Genomic DNA, 12,559 nt, shown 5'->3' with positions numbered 1-12,559 from the left:
CGAGTAATGTTCATGCCTAACAGCCAGCAAATCAATCGCATTAAAACTTGGGTTTGGCCGAGTTGTTTCATACTGAACTAAAAGGTTAAATGCGCGAACAAACCGGGGACAATGAAGACACAAAGCCGACAGGACAGGCGCTAGCTCTCAACGTCAAGGGTTATAGCGCCTGTCCCGTCGTCTTCGTGTTTTTGTCGTCCTCGTTTCGTTCGCGCTTTTAACCCTTTAGTTCAGTAAATCCAAAACGTAATACAATGGAGTTGACATAGAGTTTTAGTAGATTATACCGATACCTCCGATACCCCGATAACAATACCCGGTAACGATACGACGCACGCGGAAAAGGCGGCGGCAGAGTATATCGGGTACCTTTATCGGAGTCATCGGAACGATCTATACTAAAACTCTCCAATAACTAAGCACCAGACTGGAACTTTTTGTCCAATGGCCAAAAGCAACGATGATGCCAATTTTTATTTGCAATATATTGCTCAGGTATTTCTCTATGTAAACGTAGTTCTACATCATTTTTGAATAACTTGCGTCGCTGGTTTGAGAAGCTTCTTCGTGACATTAAACTACGTCTTCGCGCTCGAAGAACATCATCCTTACGTCACGTCACTTTTGCGTACGTTTCACGTTAGCACTAGAGGGCAACACCGTAGTCACAGAAAAAGAAACGCAGGAGGTGACGAATCGCGAGCATCTTATATATTATCATACATTATATTACAGATCATCAATCAGATTGTGGCATTATCCGGTACAATTTGAAGCCGAAGCACGAATCACGAGGCAAGGTGCGTGAACAGAATAAGCCACGCTCTCCATTTTTTAAACTCGCGGTGACTGCATAGAGGGATTCCGATCGAATTGCCGAGGCACCAGGAACCAAAATACACACTAATGAACGCAAGCGATAATAAGAGGACTGGAACTCATCGGGCCTGCGTTTCTCAAGCTGTTAAAGGCCGACGCACGGCCTCGGTTTTCTGCGAGGAAGATAATCATCTTAGCGTCCTCCTCTCCCAAAGCGCGAAGAGGGCCGTGTTGGGGCAACGGCTACTTCTATAGGGAAGGCCTCAGCGCTCGCAAGTTGGAATTCAAAGATGGCGGAGAGGGAAGGCCACATGGCCCCGGCGGCCGGCGACAGGCACCGCCACAGGCCGACCTATGCTATGAAATGTGTTACATTTTAGCACGAACACTTTGTTTGAGGACATCTTTCAACGCAGTTCTTAGGGTGGATCTATCCGTTAACAACGAGTTCTCGACGTTTGTGAAGACGGACACATGTGCACGTGCCGGGATATAAATGTAGTACATTTCAGTCGAAACATTCGTGCCGTCTTCCAAGTGCTTCAACACCAAGTCGACGTGCCGTGCACGAGGTGTGTCTTTGTGTCAGGAATCCTACGTACTGGTACGCAGGATAATTTCATTCGCAGCATAGGTGACAAATGCCATAATTTCAGCTTGATTTGTGGTATAGATGCATGTAGCTCTTGACTAGAAGATTTTGAACTCCTTGCATTCACAGAGAAAATTTATTTCTGATGCTGCGTTGTCGCCCAGACTTACCTGAAACTTGACGCCACAGCATATGCCTTTGAAGATGATTATGCTTTGTACTAGGAGAGATGTTTAGAGTCTTCGTTGAACTGATGGCTGCCTAACACAGATAAGTTTATGTGTTGTGACTTGTACATAAGCAAATAAAGGGAATAAATTTTCCGCACCAATGTGTATCTATGGTGCACTTTTCAAAATACGGTGCATACATGTATAGAAAGGTGTGTGCCATCTCGTAGGAAGCAAACTAAAACGAATAACCCATGGCTCACGAGGGAGATTTTATACATCAAAAGGAAAGCCAATGGGCTAAGCGGAAAACGCGGAAACAAAATAGAATTGACTGCCTTACGTCATAAATTGAGAATAAGAATTCCAAGTATAAGTATTTCAACGTTAAAATGTCGAACTTCCTCTCTAACGATCCCCAAAAGTTTTGGAGGCATATGTCGGGTTCAAGAAATTCAGTTAACAAGATCATGCATTATGGGAGAGAAATTGTTGATAATGTTCAATCGCGAAAATATTTAACGACTACTTTGCTTTGTGTACACCGCGAGTGACAACTTCGTTCCTGAGTTCTCGATTAAACTCGCTCATGTACCTGACATACAACTATCTGAGGAGCGAATCTTCTCTGCGTTACTAAATTTGAATACAAAAAAGTCTTGCGGTCCAGACAAAATTCCTAATGTTTTTTTTAAAGGTACGCTGAGCGGTGTTCTAATTTTTTTTTTTATAATTTATAGCAGATCACTAGGGAGAGGGATGGTACCTAAACAGTAGAAAGTGGCAAAAGTTATACCCATTCATAAGAAAGGAAATAAACATGACGCATCGAATTATAGGCCCGTTTCCTTGCTCTGCTCGTGCAGCAAGGTTCTAGAGCATTTTTTATTTAGTCATCTCATGTCACAATTTTGAATCGAATAATTTTTTTATCAGAGAGCCAGCATGGTTTCCGGCGTGGCTACTCTACGGTAACTCACTTCCTTTATATAGTAAATGAGCTTGCAAAAGTCGTTGACAAGGATGGGCAAATGGATGTAGTATTCCTAGATTTCGCCAAGGCTTTTGATCGCGTGTCACACAGCAAACTATTTATCAAGCTAAGAGTGATTCTACAAAACGATAAGCTCTTGCGATGGTTAGATTCTTACTTGAGCAATCGTCATCAGTTCGTTGAAGTAGATGGGGCATGCTCCCCAATTGTATCAGTTACCTCGGGCATTCCACAAGGATTGGTGCTGGGCCTACTGCTCTTTCTTGTTTTTCTGAACGATTTGACGGTTGATGAGCGTATACACTGCCGGGTTTTTTTGCATATGACTGTGTGCTTTTTACCGAAATAGCTTCAAGCAATGTCCAACTTAATTTAATCAAGTGCCTGTGTTCAATTTCTCAATGGTGTAACGAATGGCAAATGTTGCTAAACAGCTCGAAAAGTGTACAAATGAGAGTAACGCTCAAAAGGTCACCCTTGGAATTTCACTACTGTATACAAAACTCCCCTTTACAAGTTGTGCACGAATTCAAATACTTAGGTGGCATTATCTCCTCGAACCTCAGTTGGAATAGCCACATATCCTGGACTGCTCAAAAGTTATCAGCAAAGCTATGGTCATTGAAGAGGCGGCTGAAGCACTGTACTCCTGCAACCAAGCTTGCAATCTACACGACAGTAATACGACCTGTTTTAGAATACGCAGATGTTGTTTGGGACCCTGCATCTAAACTTAATATTGATAAACTCGAGGGTGTACAGAAGAAAGCACTGCGCTTCATTTACAACGAATACAGAAGAATGAGCTCTATCACTAACTTGTACAATAGGCCGAAAATTGAGCTTTTTTCAACCGGGCGCAAAATTAATCGTCTAAAGCTTTTGTATACCTTTGTACATGACTCATCTCACCTTTCATTCGAGAGATTTATGCAATTTAACAGATCCTGTCACACACGACACAAGCACTCCAACATAATTGTGGTACCTTACAGCAGAACCCAGAGTTTAAAAAACTACTTTTTCGTACGAACCATTAACGAATAAAATAGTCTCCCTGCCAACATTACCAATGTCTCGTCCGTTCAGGAATTTGCCTCATCATTACAGCGTTGTTTCTTAATGCGCAGTCCTAGATTATTTTTCTTTCACTAGCATGTAATGTGGTTCTCTTCTTGTGTGTTGCCCTGTGTGACCTCCACTGCCTTGGCTGCCAAATGGCAGCCGGCAGTATGTGTAAATAAATAAATAAATAACCCACCCTATTACTCTCTAATCAGGCATTTTCATACTTTGGTGCAGGCATGGGGCGAATGACACAAGAATTTTCTCCTCTTAATGTTGGGGTGTAAGTTCAAAAACTTTTATTGGAAGATAAATCTCCGAACCTTGATTTGAAAGATTATGACAAGATTTCAGGTAGCTCTATAGCTGCGAAAAGGGGTAAACTCATCCTCAAAATAAATTAAAATTATTGTATAAATTGTTTGCACATACTACAACATCTTTAGTAAAAAAAACAAAAAAAAAACAAAGAAACCAACATCGGACAGCTAGTTTTTGACCACTATGTTGATTTCAGATAGGAATGCAGTTATTACATGCTTTCATTACGTCAACCGTGTTCATTCATTTCATTAGTCATATTAAAGTGTGGTGGCAGGGACAAAAGGTGCTTAATAGCACCTGACCAAGGTCCTGTGCCCCATACTAGTTTCAGAGCGGCACAACACATACAGGGTACGGAAAAAAAAGGTTGTTTGCACATTTTGTTGCAAGATATTACTTATGCTCCAATATAGAATCCCTCATTCCTTTTTTATTGTATCTATCGACTTTACTCTTTCAGCCATTTCCAGAATTTCAGGATGCATGTTTAGAAGTTGCTAAATTTGCTATGTTTGTTCGCCATAGCTCGTTCGTATTTGACCTCTAGCATATTCAACACGTCTTAAGTTGTAGTGAGTATCTCTTATGGGAAATCGGGTGTTAAATGACTCCGTGTCAGTTTTGAAATAATGAAAGATGACTTTTGTAAGGTTGAACATAATTAACTGCTGTGTAGTAAGAAAGCGATGTTTTTTTCTGTTTCTTTAATAAGCATGCAGATGTGTGCATATTAAACCAATACACTTGAGGGATTGGATCGCTTTCTTTCTGGTGCACGAGTATTTGTTCAGGACCACTTTTTGTTTTCACCCCAAACCAATGAGCACTAATGTAAGTGAGTGAACAAGGGCATAGTATAATTGGTACTTAAGTCATGTTGGTAATAAATATCTTAATTTATGTATTGGCGCCGATTAATCTGGAGAGTATTCAAGAGACCTTGGACACATAGTCGTCTAGTACAGGTGTTCATGAAATGAAATCATACACCGAGGAATTTTAAAGATTTAACCTTCGCCAGTTTGTAGGAGTTAAACTTTATATAAATGTCGTAGTTAAGCATCTTCTTTCTTGCTCTAAAAACAATATATTGAGTTTTTAATATATTCATTTCCACCTTGTTTGCAACTAATCAAAATGATAAATTATTTAAACAATCATTAGCTGTGCTTTCAGAATACTGGAGGTTACTATTTGAAAAAAAAAAAAAAAAAATCTAGTATTCTGCCTGCGACTGGAATGGTACTGTGATATGTAATGCCGTTTTCAATCGTTCTTTATTGTGAACTTTTTGGCTAGTACTCTTCACAGGTAATCCATCTTGTGGGGATAGTTATAGCATTTACAATTTCGGGCTTAAAAGTAAACCCTATCTATCTCGACACTTCGTTATACACCTACCTTCTTCTTGCATTTTACGCCAGTGACTTTATGCAACAATAATAGGCCTTTCTAAGAAAATCAGCTTGACAACCCAAATGTTATGCACAGTTGGCATGTAAGGAAATGAATACGCTTGCATGAGTAACAACTCGTCGCTATGACAGTAAATCCACCCGTGTTGCCTTCTCTTCCGCGCTCTAGAGCGGCCCCAATGGACTTTCCTTTCGGCCATGCGGAAAGAGCGCCGAGGCCTTCCTAATCTAGGAGGTGTCAGTTGGGGGCGGGGTAAAAAGTGGAGAGGATAAAGGAAAGGGAAGAGGCGGACAAAAGTGAAAAGCGCGAAGTGTATGTCGGCCTTTGAGCTGCAGTCTCACTGCCAATGCATCCTACAAAGGACAGTCTGCAAAACACTGGCTTAGGCCTGTTTTTCTTCCTTGTATGACGGTCAAGTTGGTTATACAGAAACCGTCTGCGGCCATGTTCGAATCATGTATGAAGCAAACATGTTTCGAACATGCTTGAGTCGTACCCGCAGATACTTCTGTCTTCATGTCCGCAGAGAAATATCTGTGTCTTTTATATGATCTACGAGCAGTGTGGCTACGGCTTGAGTGAGTTTAAATGTGCGATGAAGTGGCACCCCCTCACTCTCCAATCTCGTGATGTCTTGTTGCTCGTGTAGGGACCACGACCCCGCTGTACTACATGCCCCTATTTGAGACCGAGACGGAGGTGTACCCCGAGGTCCTCTACTACGGTGACGAGAACACGGTTGTACAGATCGTCGAGGGCTACGAGCTCCACCTACACCACACGGCTATCTTTCCTCCGAGGGTCCTGGTACGGACATTCAAAGACGGCGAGCCCATCGACAGAGTGGTGAGTGCGATAGGCTGGAAAGAAGAAAAAAACAATATTTTGTAAATAATTAGAACAAAAAAATGGGGGCAAGTTGATGTCATTTAGCACCTGAAGGTCTAGATGGACCTGGCGAAAACCCCAGTGCAGCAGTACTTTATGTAAGATATTAGCTTCTTCAGGGTCCTTCAGGGAGTGCTTTGTGGACATTCCTCGAGAGACTTATGTCGGGACAAGTTGATGTCATTCGATGTCTCGGATGATACTTGAAGATGAACCATCTGGAAGGCTTACAGTGACCACTGGCTTTGTGTAAAATATTAGGTTCTTCAAGGATCTTCAGGGCCTGTCTTGTGGACGCTTCTCAAGAAACCTATGTAGGGTCAAGTAGACGTCATTCGATGTCTCGGGTGATACGGGAAGATGAACCGTCTGGAATCCTTGTTACCGCCCACTTTATGTAACATAATCTTCTCCAATGTCCCTCATGACGCGTATCGTGAACGTTTTGCAACATACTCGTAATCACTGGCAGAGAATGGTATCTAAGGTACGTGATTCTTGCCTCGTGATTAGTCTTTAGGAGTACTTATAGGCTCATGCCACGACCTAATTACAGAGATAAATGGAGAGCGGCAAAATTACAAAGACAGGAGAAAATATTTCTAAGTGGCCAGTTTGAAAGATGTTTTGTTTTGCCTTGGTCCTTTCGTTGCTTTACTCCTATTCCTGTAAGTTAGCAGCACACTTTAGTTCGTCGAGCACTCTCATTGGCTGCGAGTGATTGTCAGACGCTTAAGACTCACCACAGCCTGCGTTTCTTAAGTTTTGGGTGACTATAAGCCTCGAAGAAGTTATAGGTCTCTTAGCGAAACGTCGACCTCAATTCTTAGGTTTTCGTAGGGTTTCTTTCTAAGCACTTTACACCGGGTTGATTCATAGATAGAATAGCTTCGTATTCTATTTGGTGTATAGTATCGAAAAGACCTTGTCACTGCGATTTTTATAGCGTAAAGAGCGCGTGATTTTATTTCATACTTCCCCAAAGAACTGGTCTTGTTTTCGTCGTAGATAGCACACGTTATCAACGCGTGAACAAGTCGGACGCGGTCAGCGCGCTTATTAGGAGCCATCTATGTCATGGTCGTTGGTGAGGCGCCAAGAATTATGGCGGAGTTGCGTTTTCAAAACTGTGAAACGCACTTGATCGTTGTGGCTCCTATCTTGTACGTATTAGAGTTCGTAGTCGGAAACCTTGAAGTTTTTTTTTTTTTTTTTAATATCGTAACGACGTAAGAGGCGACTTCTTTTTTATCTCTCGGAACTCGTCGAAGATGCTTTATTCATTAAAACAGAAATTTTATAACAATCCACAACTGCAGCTGAAGGTCTTCCGAAAGCTCTCTCAGGAGGCTGAGGGGGGGCCAGGGGGGGGGGGGGGGGATATTTTATACGGTAGGGATTCCTGACCCTTTAGAACGGAATTGCAGAATCAAGTTGATTGATCACCATTAGCGTCAAGGGCTCTGTAGCTTATTGTATGATATCATGCAGCGGACACGTAAAGCATAGCTATCGAAAGAAGAATCAGGGTCACATCAGTCCCACACGAACGTCTACTTTCACGCTTAGAATTTCATGAATCAATCACTGCGATTGAAGTGGGTCACCGAACGACGGCAGATCAAAGAGAAGAATGCTTTGACTCCGGTGTGATGCAACATAGGCAAAACGAACCTATGCTACGTCACAGACTCCTTGTCCCAGGTCTTCGAGCTGAATCAATCACAAACATTCACTGCTCGTGATTGATTGAACTGGTGATAAAAAACGGACAAGAGACGACGGGCGCCGTGGAGATGGCTCCATCGGTTAACAGCGTTGGCTGCTGCCGATTAAAGTGAAACTGCGTTTAGCATTTCTCACAGAGCAAGGAGGGCCGCCAATCATCACGACATTCAGAGCCCTTCCGGCGAATGACGAAGCGTAAAGCCAGGGTCGCACTGCTCATAGGTCATACAAATTAGAACAGTCTGCAAACGCGAGCCACTGCAATAATAATAATAATAGTTTCTTTTCCAGTGCCCACAAACAACCTAGCGGTCTACTGTGTGGTGCACAAACATGGGTGAAGTATTATACATATAAGACAAAATACAAATTATCAAAGAGCGAACAACAAACAAAAGCACAAAAAAAGAGAAAAAGAACTAGGGCTTCCCTTGATTTGGCCTGCTTAAGGCAATTGCATCCATTCGCGTTATTGTTGCATAAAATCCTGATGTGCACTAAAATATCAAGGTTATTTTGATGTGCAATATTAAAATCAATTTGAACCCTCAAAGGAGGTGACACAGATGATGTACAGGAGGGGTAAAAAGTTTATTTGTTCCTAATGATTCAGGGTGGAACATGGAAGTCAATAGACTGCAATAAGTCTGTTGAGTTTACATCACCATGTATAATTTTGTATAAAAACATAAAATCTCGGTACTGTCTTCTCACAGTCAGTTTATGCAATAGAAACTTGTAAAGCAATGATTCGGAGTGGTAGAAACACCCCCTTCCAATATACCTATAGTATAAACAAATCTAATCATTCGCTCCTGTACAATTTCAATCGCGATAGCTTGCGAATCAATAAGTTCCAAACCACAGAACAAAATTCTAACCGTGACCTAACCAAATGCAATAAACATGGAGGGGCAGAAAATTGGCGACATAGACGTGAAATCATACCTAATACTCTTAGCGCTGTATTTACGGTTGTAACAACATGATTATAAAAAGAAAGTGTGCTGTCAAGAAAGACGCCAAGATCTCTGATAAACGATATGGGAGGAATTGGGACGCAACCAACGGTGTGCGCAAAGGAAATTCTTTCGCGCTTTTAGATAGAACAATAGATGTAGCTTTTTGTGGGTTCAGCGATAAACAGTTTCCGATACGCCATGAAAAAACAGAATCTCCATCATCTTGAAGACTGGAACAATCAGATACTGACTGGACACTTACGAAAAGCTTAACGTCATCAGCGAAAAGAAGAATTTTGGCATCCTTAACGCAAAAAAAAAAACAATGTCATTTATAAACAAAAGAAATAACATGGGTCCTAGAATTGAGCCCTGGCACACCGGAACTCGAAATAAACTCCTCGGAGTAGCTACCGGAAACACGAACCGGATTGCGACGATGACCGAGATAGTTTGAAAACCAGGCGCAGAGGTGCGGGCTGAAGCCATGCAGGGCAAGCTTGTGTAACAATAATGTGTGATTAACCCGGTCGAAGGCTTTCGACATGTCAAAGAAAATCGCGTCAACCTTACCTCTTCCGGAAACCACTGGAGCGCAGTAATTAAAAAAAATGAGCATAAATTTTATTTACGGACCTGTCCTTCAAAAAACCATGCTGGAATTCAGATATTTTTCTGTTCAAGTAAAAGTATATCCGCTGATGCACTACTTTTTCGAAATCCGTGGTTAGAATGCCGCGTGCCCAAGTTTCCTCCTTGAACTCATTGCTATGCGGCATTTCAAGCACGGATCTCGCGGTGACTCTCGTTCAAATAGGTATGCAGACTGTTTGTTATTTTTGTATGATGTGTAAGCACTATGTTCCCAGCTTAAAGGGGCAGCAAGCGAGCGAAACTTCATGCTCATTGTTTGCGCGAAAATCATGTTTTCGAGCCCATGTTTTTTAGAGCGTTTTTAGTAGGCTGAGTATGATTGACCTTAGTTGTGTTCTGACAAAAATGAAACGAGTATGATTTTTTTAAAGTTTATGGTACAGAACAAAAGAAGGACTTAGTCACAGGCGCGTTAGCCTTCTCAGTTAATAGCTTCGTTAGTACAATAGCTTGAGCAGAGATGACATCTTCGAAATCATGCGCTAGGTGGCGCTGGTCACCGCCCGATTCGGAGGGAACAGCAGCCGTGCGTCCATCCGTCCATCCATCCATCTGCTCAAGCCCATGGCTTTGTCGGCAGTGCACTGAGTGCAGACGTTTGTGACACGAGGCACGGGTAATTACAGTAACAGCCTCCTGCGCGCCTCCATCTTTGTATGCAGTGGACTGTGGGAGGCGTTCTGAGCGTGCGCGGTAGATTTCTCCTGCAGAATATCGGCAATCCCGCATACGTCCAAAGTCCAGCAGTCCGATGACTTGGCGCTTTTAGCCATTGTGCGCCGGGAAGGTATAAACATAGCAGACTTGTATGGTACTCCTTACAAGTAATCAAATTAATGGTAACGAAATACTTGTTGGAGAAATTTTGTGATCACTCGATTACTTTTATTGGGAAGTAATCACGAGAGTAATCAGATCAATTTTAGAATTACTAAAATTACGTGCAACCGTCGCTATCTTTGCCTCCACTTCCTGGCGCTTTTTGTTGCTACGAGTTTCCTACTAAAAATTAATCGAACAGTTTCCCCGACAGGGGGATAATGTAGCAAAACTGATGTATTGAGAAGATTTCTAGTTTTTAATTAGGTTATTCTAATCCGATGTCGGACAGTACATGAATACCCATTTTTAAACCGGAGGAAAAACCTGTCGTTTTGTAAGCCTGAAGTAATAAAAAAGTAACTGTTACTTTTTTCCCGTGTAACGCCCAATTACCTTTCCTCTCAAGTATTCTAGGGATCTAATTGAATACTTTTTAACCAAGAGTAATTGGAATCGATGATTTTTTTAGTAGTGCGTACAATACTTATACATAATCAAAGACAACTCAAAAGAAACGCCGGGTTTGGCTTATTACCATCGTGCCTTCTTGTTCGTCCTTCGGCGCTCTTATCGGCTAACGTAGCGGTCTCATTGGCTGTTCAATTCAATTTTTGAATTCGATTCAATTCAATTCAGTGTTTATTTTCTCTCGTGCCTACCAAGAGCTCAAAGGGCTTTTCGGTAAAGCACCACTGTGGAGTGATTAGTATAGAAACTATAGATGATGCGGAGTGCATATAGGTGCTAGAGATTCACCCCATGCCCGCGTTTATCAAGCTGCTGTCCCACTGCGAATACATCATACAAAATACAAACTACACATGTTTATAAAAAACATCTCTGCAGACATGTTCGAAGCACACTTAATACGAGCAGACGCATTCACTTAGAACATGTGCTTGAGGTGCGTACGCAGACGATTCTGTTATCGCGTCTGCAATGGACACCCTTATCTTTTGTATCATGTATGAGCGATTTGACGGCGGCTTTAAACAGCCAGCCACTGTAGATAACTCGGGATGCTTCGAAATGGCGTTAATCACTGTATTCGGAGAGCAAGCTGCGCCTGCTTCTTGCGCAGGGGTGGCGGTGACGTCATGACAGCGCCGAGTTCTGATTGGCTTTGGAAGGGTAGTGGGTAGACCTCAAAGCTACAGGCCTTGAGGCCTACCCACTATTTTTTTTTTTTTTTTCAAGGAGCCAATAAGAGCTTGGCGTTCTGACATCACGCAGCCCCTATGCAAGAAGCAGACGAACTTGTACTCCGCATCTAGTATTGCACGGAATCTAGCTTTTTTAGAAGGCAGAGAAGTGTGCAACAGAGAGAAGAGTGCCCATTAATGCGAGCGTTCTGTGTGTCCTTCTATCCTGGGCAGATGCGCACCACCGACATTCGGAAAGAAATCTTCTGCGACGATAGCAACGGCGCCACGCTCATGATCCGGCGCAATCGAGAGTCCAATCAGACCACTGTGGTAAGTCCCTGCCCCGATCGCCCTCGAACGGGTTCTCGTCGCCATCTGCGAAGCCGCAGTTCGCCCTTCTCCGTGGCCCAGTTCGAAAGAACTGCATGGCAGCGGAGGCATGCGGCTCGGAGGCAGGCATCATCACATCCACGCGACGCGGATATCGGTCGGTCTTGTGGCGGGAAGTATACACTCTCTCCGATGCTCTAATTGCCCTTATTTTTTTTATTTTATTTTTACTTCCGTTTGTCGACTTTTGCCGAGTTTGATTTTGGGTCCGATAGGTGAGATGGAGCGAGCAAGCGCCCAAGTTGTTTTTTTTTTTTTTTTTTTTCTCTCTCTTGTCCTTCTTTCAGTTGCTTCCTCGACTTTCCCTTGTGCGGACTTTTTGTTCGTTCGACGGTAAGGTCGTGTCGGCGTGTTTGCTTTTATCTTTGCGTTTAAAGGTTACTCTTTTACTGCCTTTTTTTTAAGTCAAAATGCTGGGGCTAAGCATTGCATCGTTGTTTAGTCGATCAGGTTCCGAACGCAGTATGGCGAATTAATTCTAAATGCAGAAACTGTTTTCTTACCTCTAATATGCATTTTCATGTCAAATAAAGTTATTATTATTATAATTATTAACGAGCATGACGCATTATTATGCTCAGTGTCATAAT

At 42.5% G+C, this 12,559-nt stretch overlaps 1 protein-coding gene across 1 annotated transcript in view; it reads left to right on the top strand.

Moving 5' to 3' along the window:
- The window catches only part of LOC8050639 (venom metalloproteinase antarease-like TtrivMP_A), a 44,486-nt gene that overhangs the window by 19,774 nt on the left and 12,153 nt on the right, over window positions 1-12,559 (top strand). The window contains exons 2-3 of the mRNA XM_042293703.1: window positions 6,030-6,226; window positions 11,811-11,909. Of these exons, the coding sequence (XP_042149637.1) occupies window positions 6,030-6,226; window positions 11,811-11,909 (296 nt within the window). The remainder of the gene's footprint in view (window positions 1-6,029; window positions 6,227-11,810; window positions 11,910-12,559) is intronic.

Source organism: Ixodes scapularis, unplaced genomic scaffold (assembly GCF_016920785.2).
Source record: "Ixodes scapularis isolate PalLabHiFi unplaced genomic scaffold, ASM1692078v2 PGA_scaffold4__175_contigs__length_147842914, whole genome shotgun sequence".
In the NCBI taxonomy this organism is placed as follows: domain Eukaryota; kingdom Metazoa; phylum Arthropoda; class Arachnida; order Ixodida; family Ixodidae; genus Ixodes; species Ixodes scapularis.
This window is presented reverse-complemented; position numbering and strand designations above follow the sequence as displayed.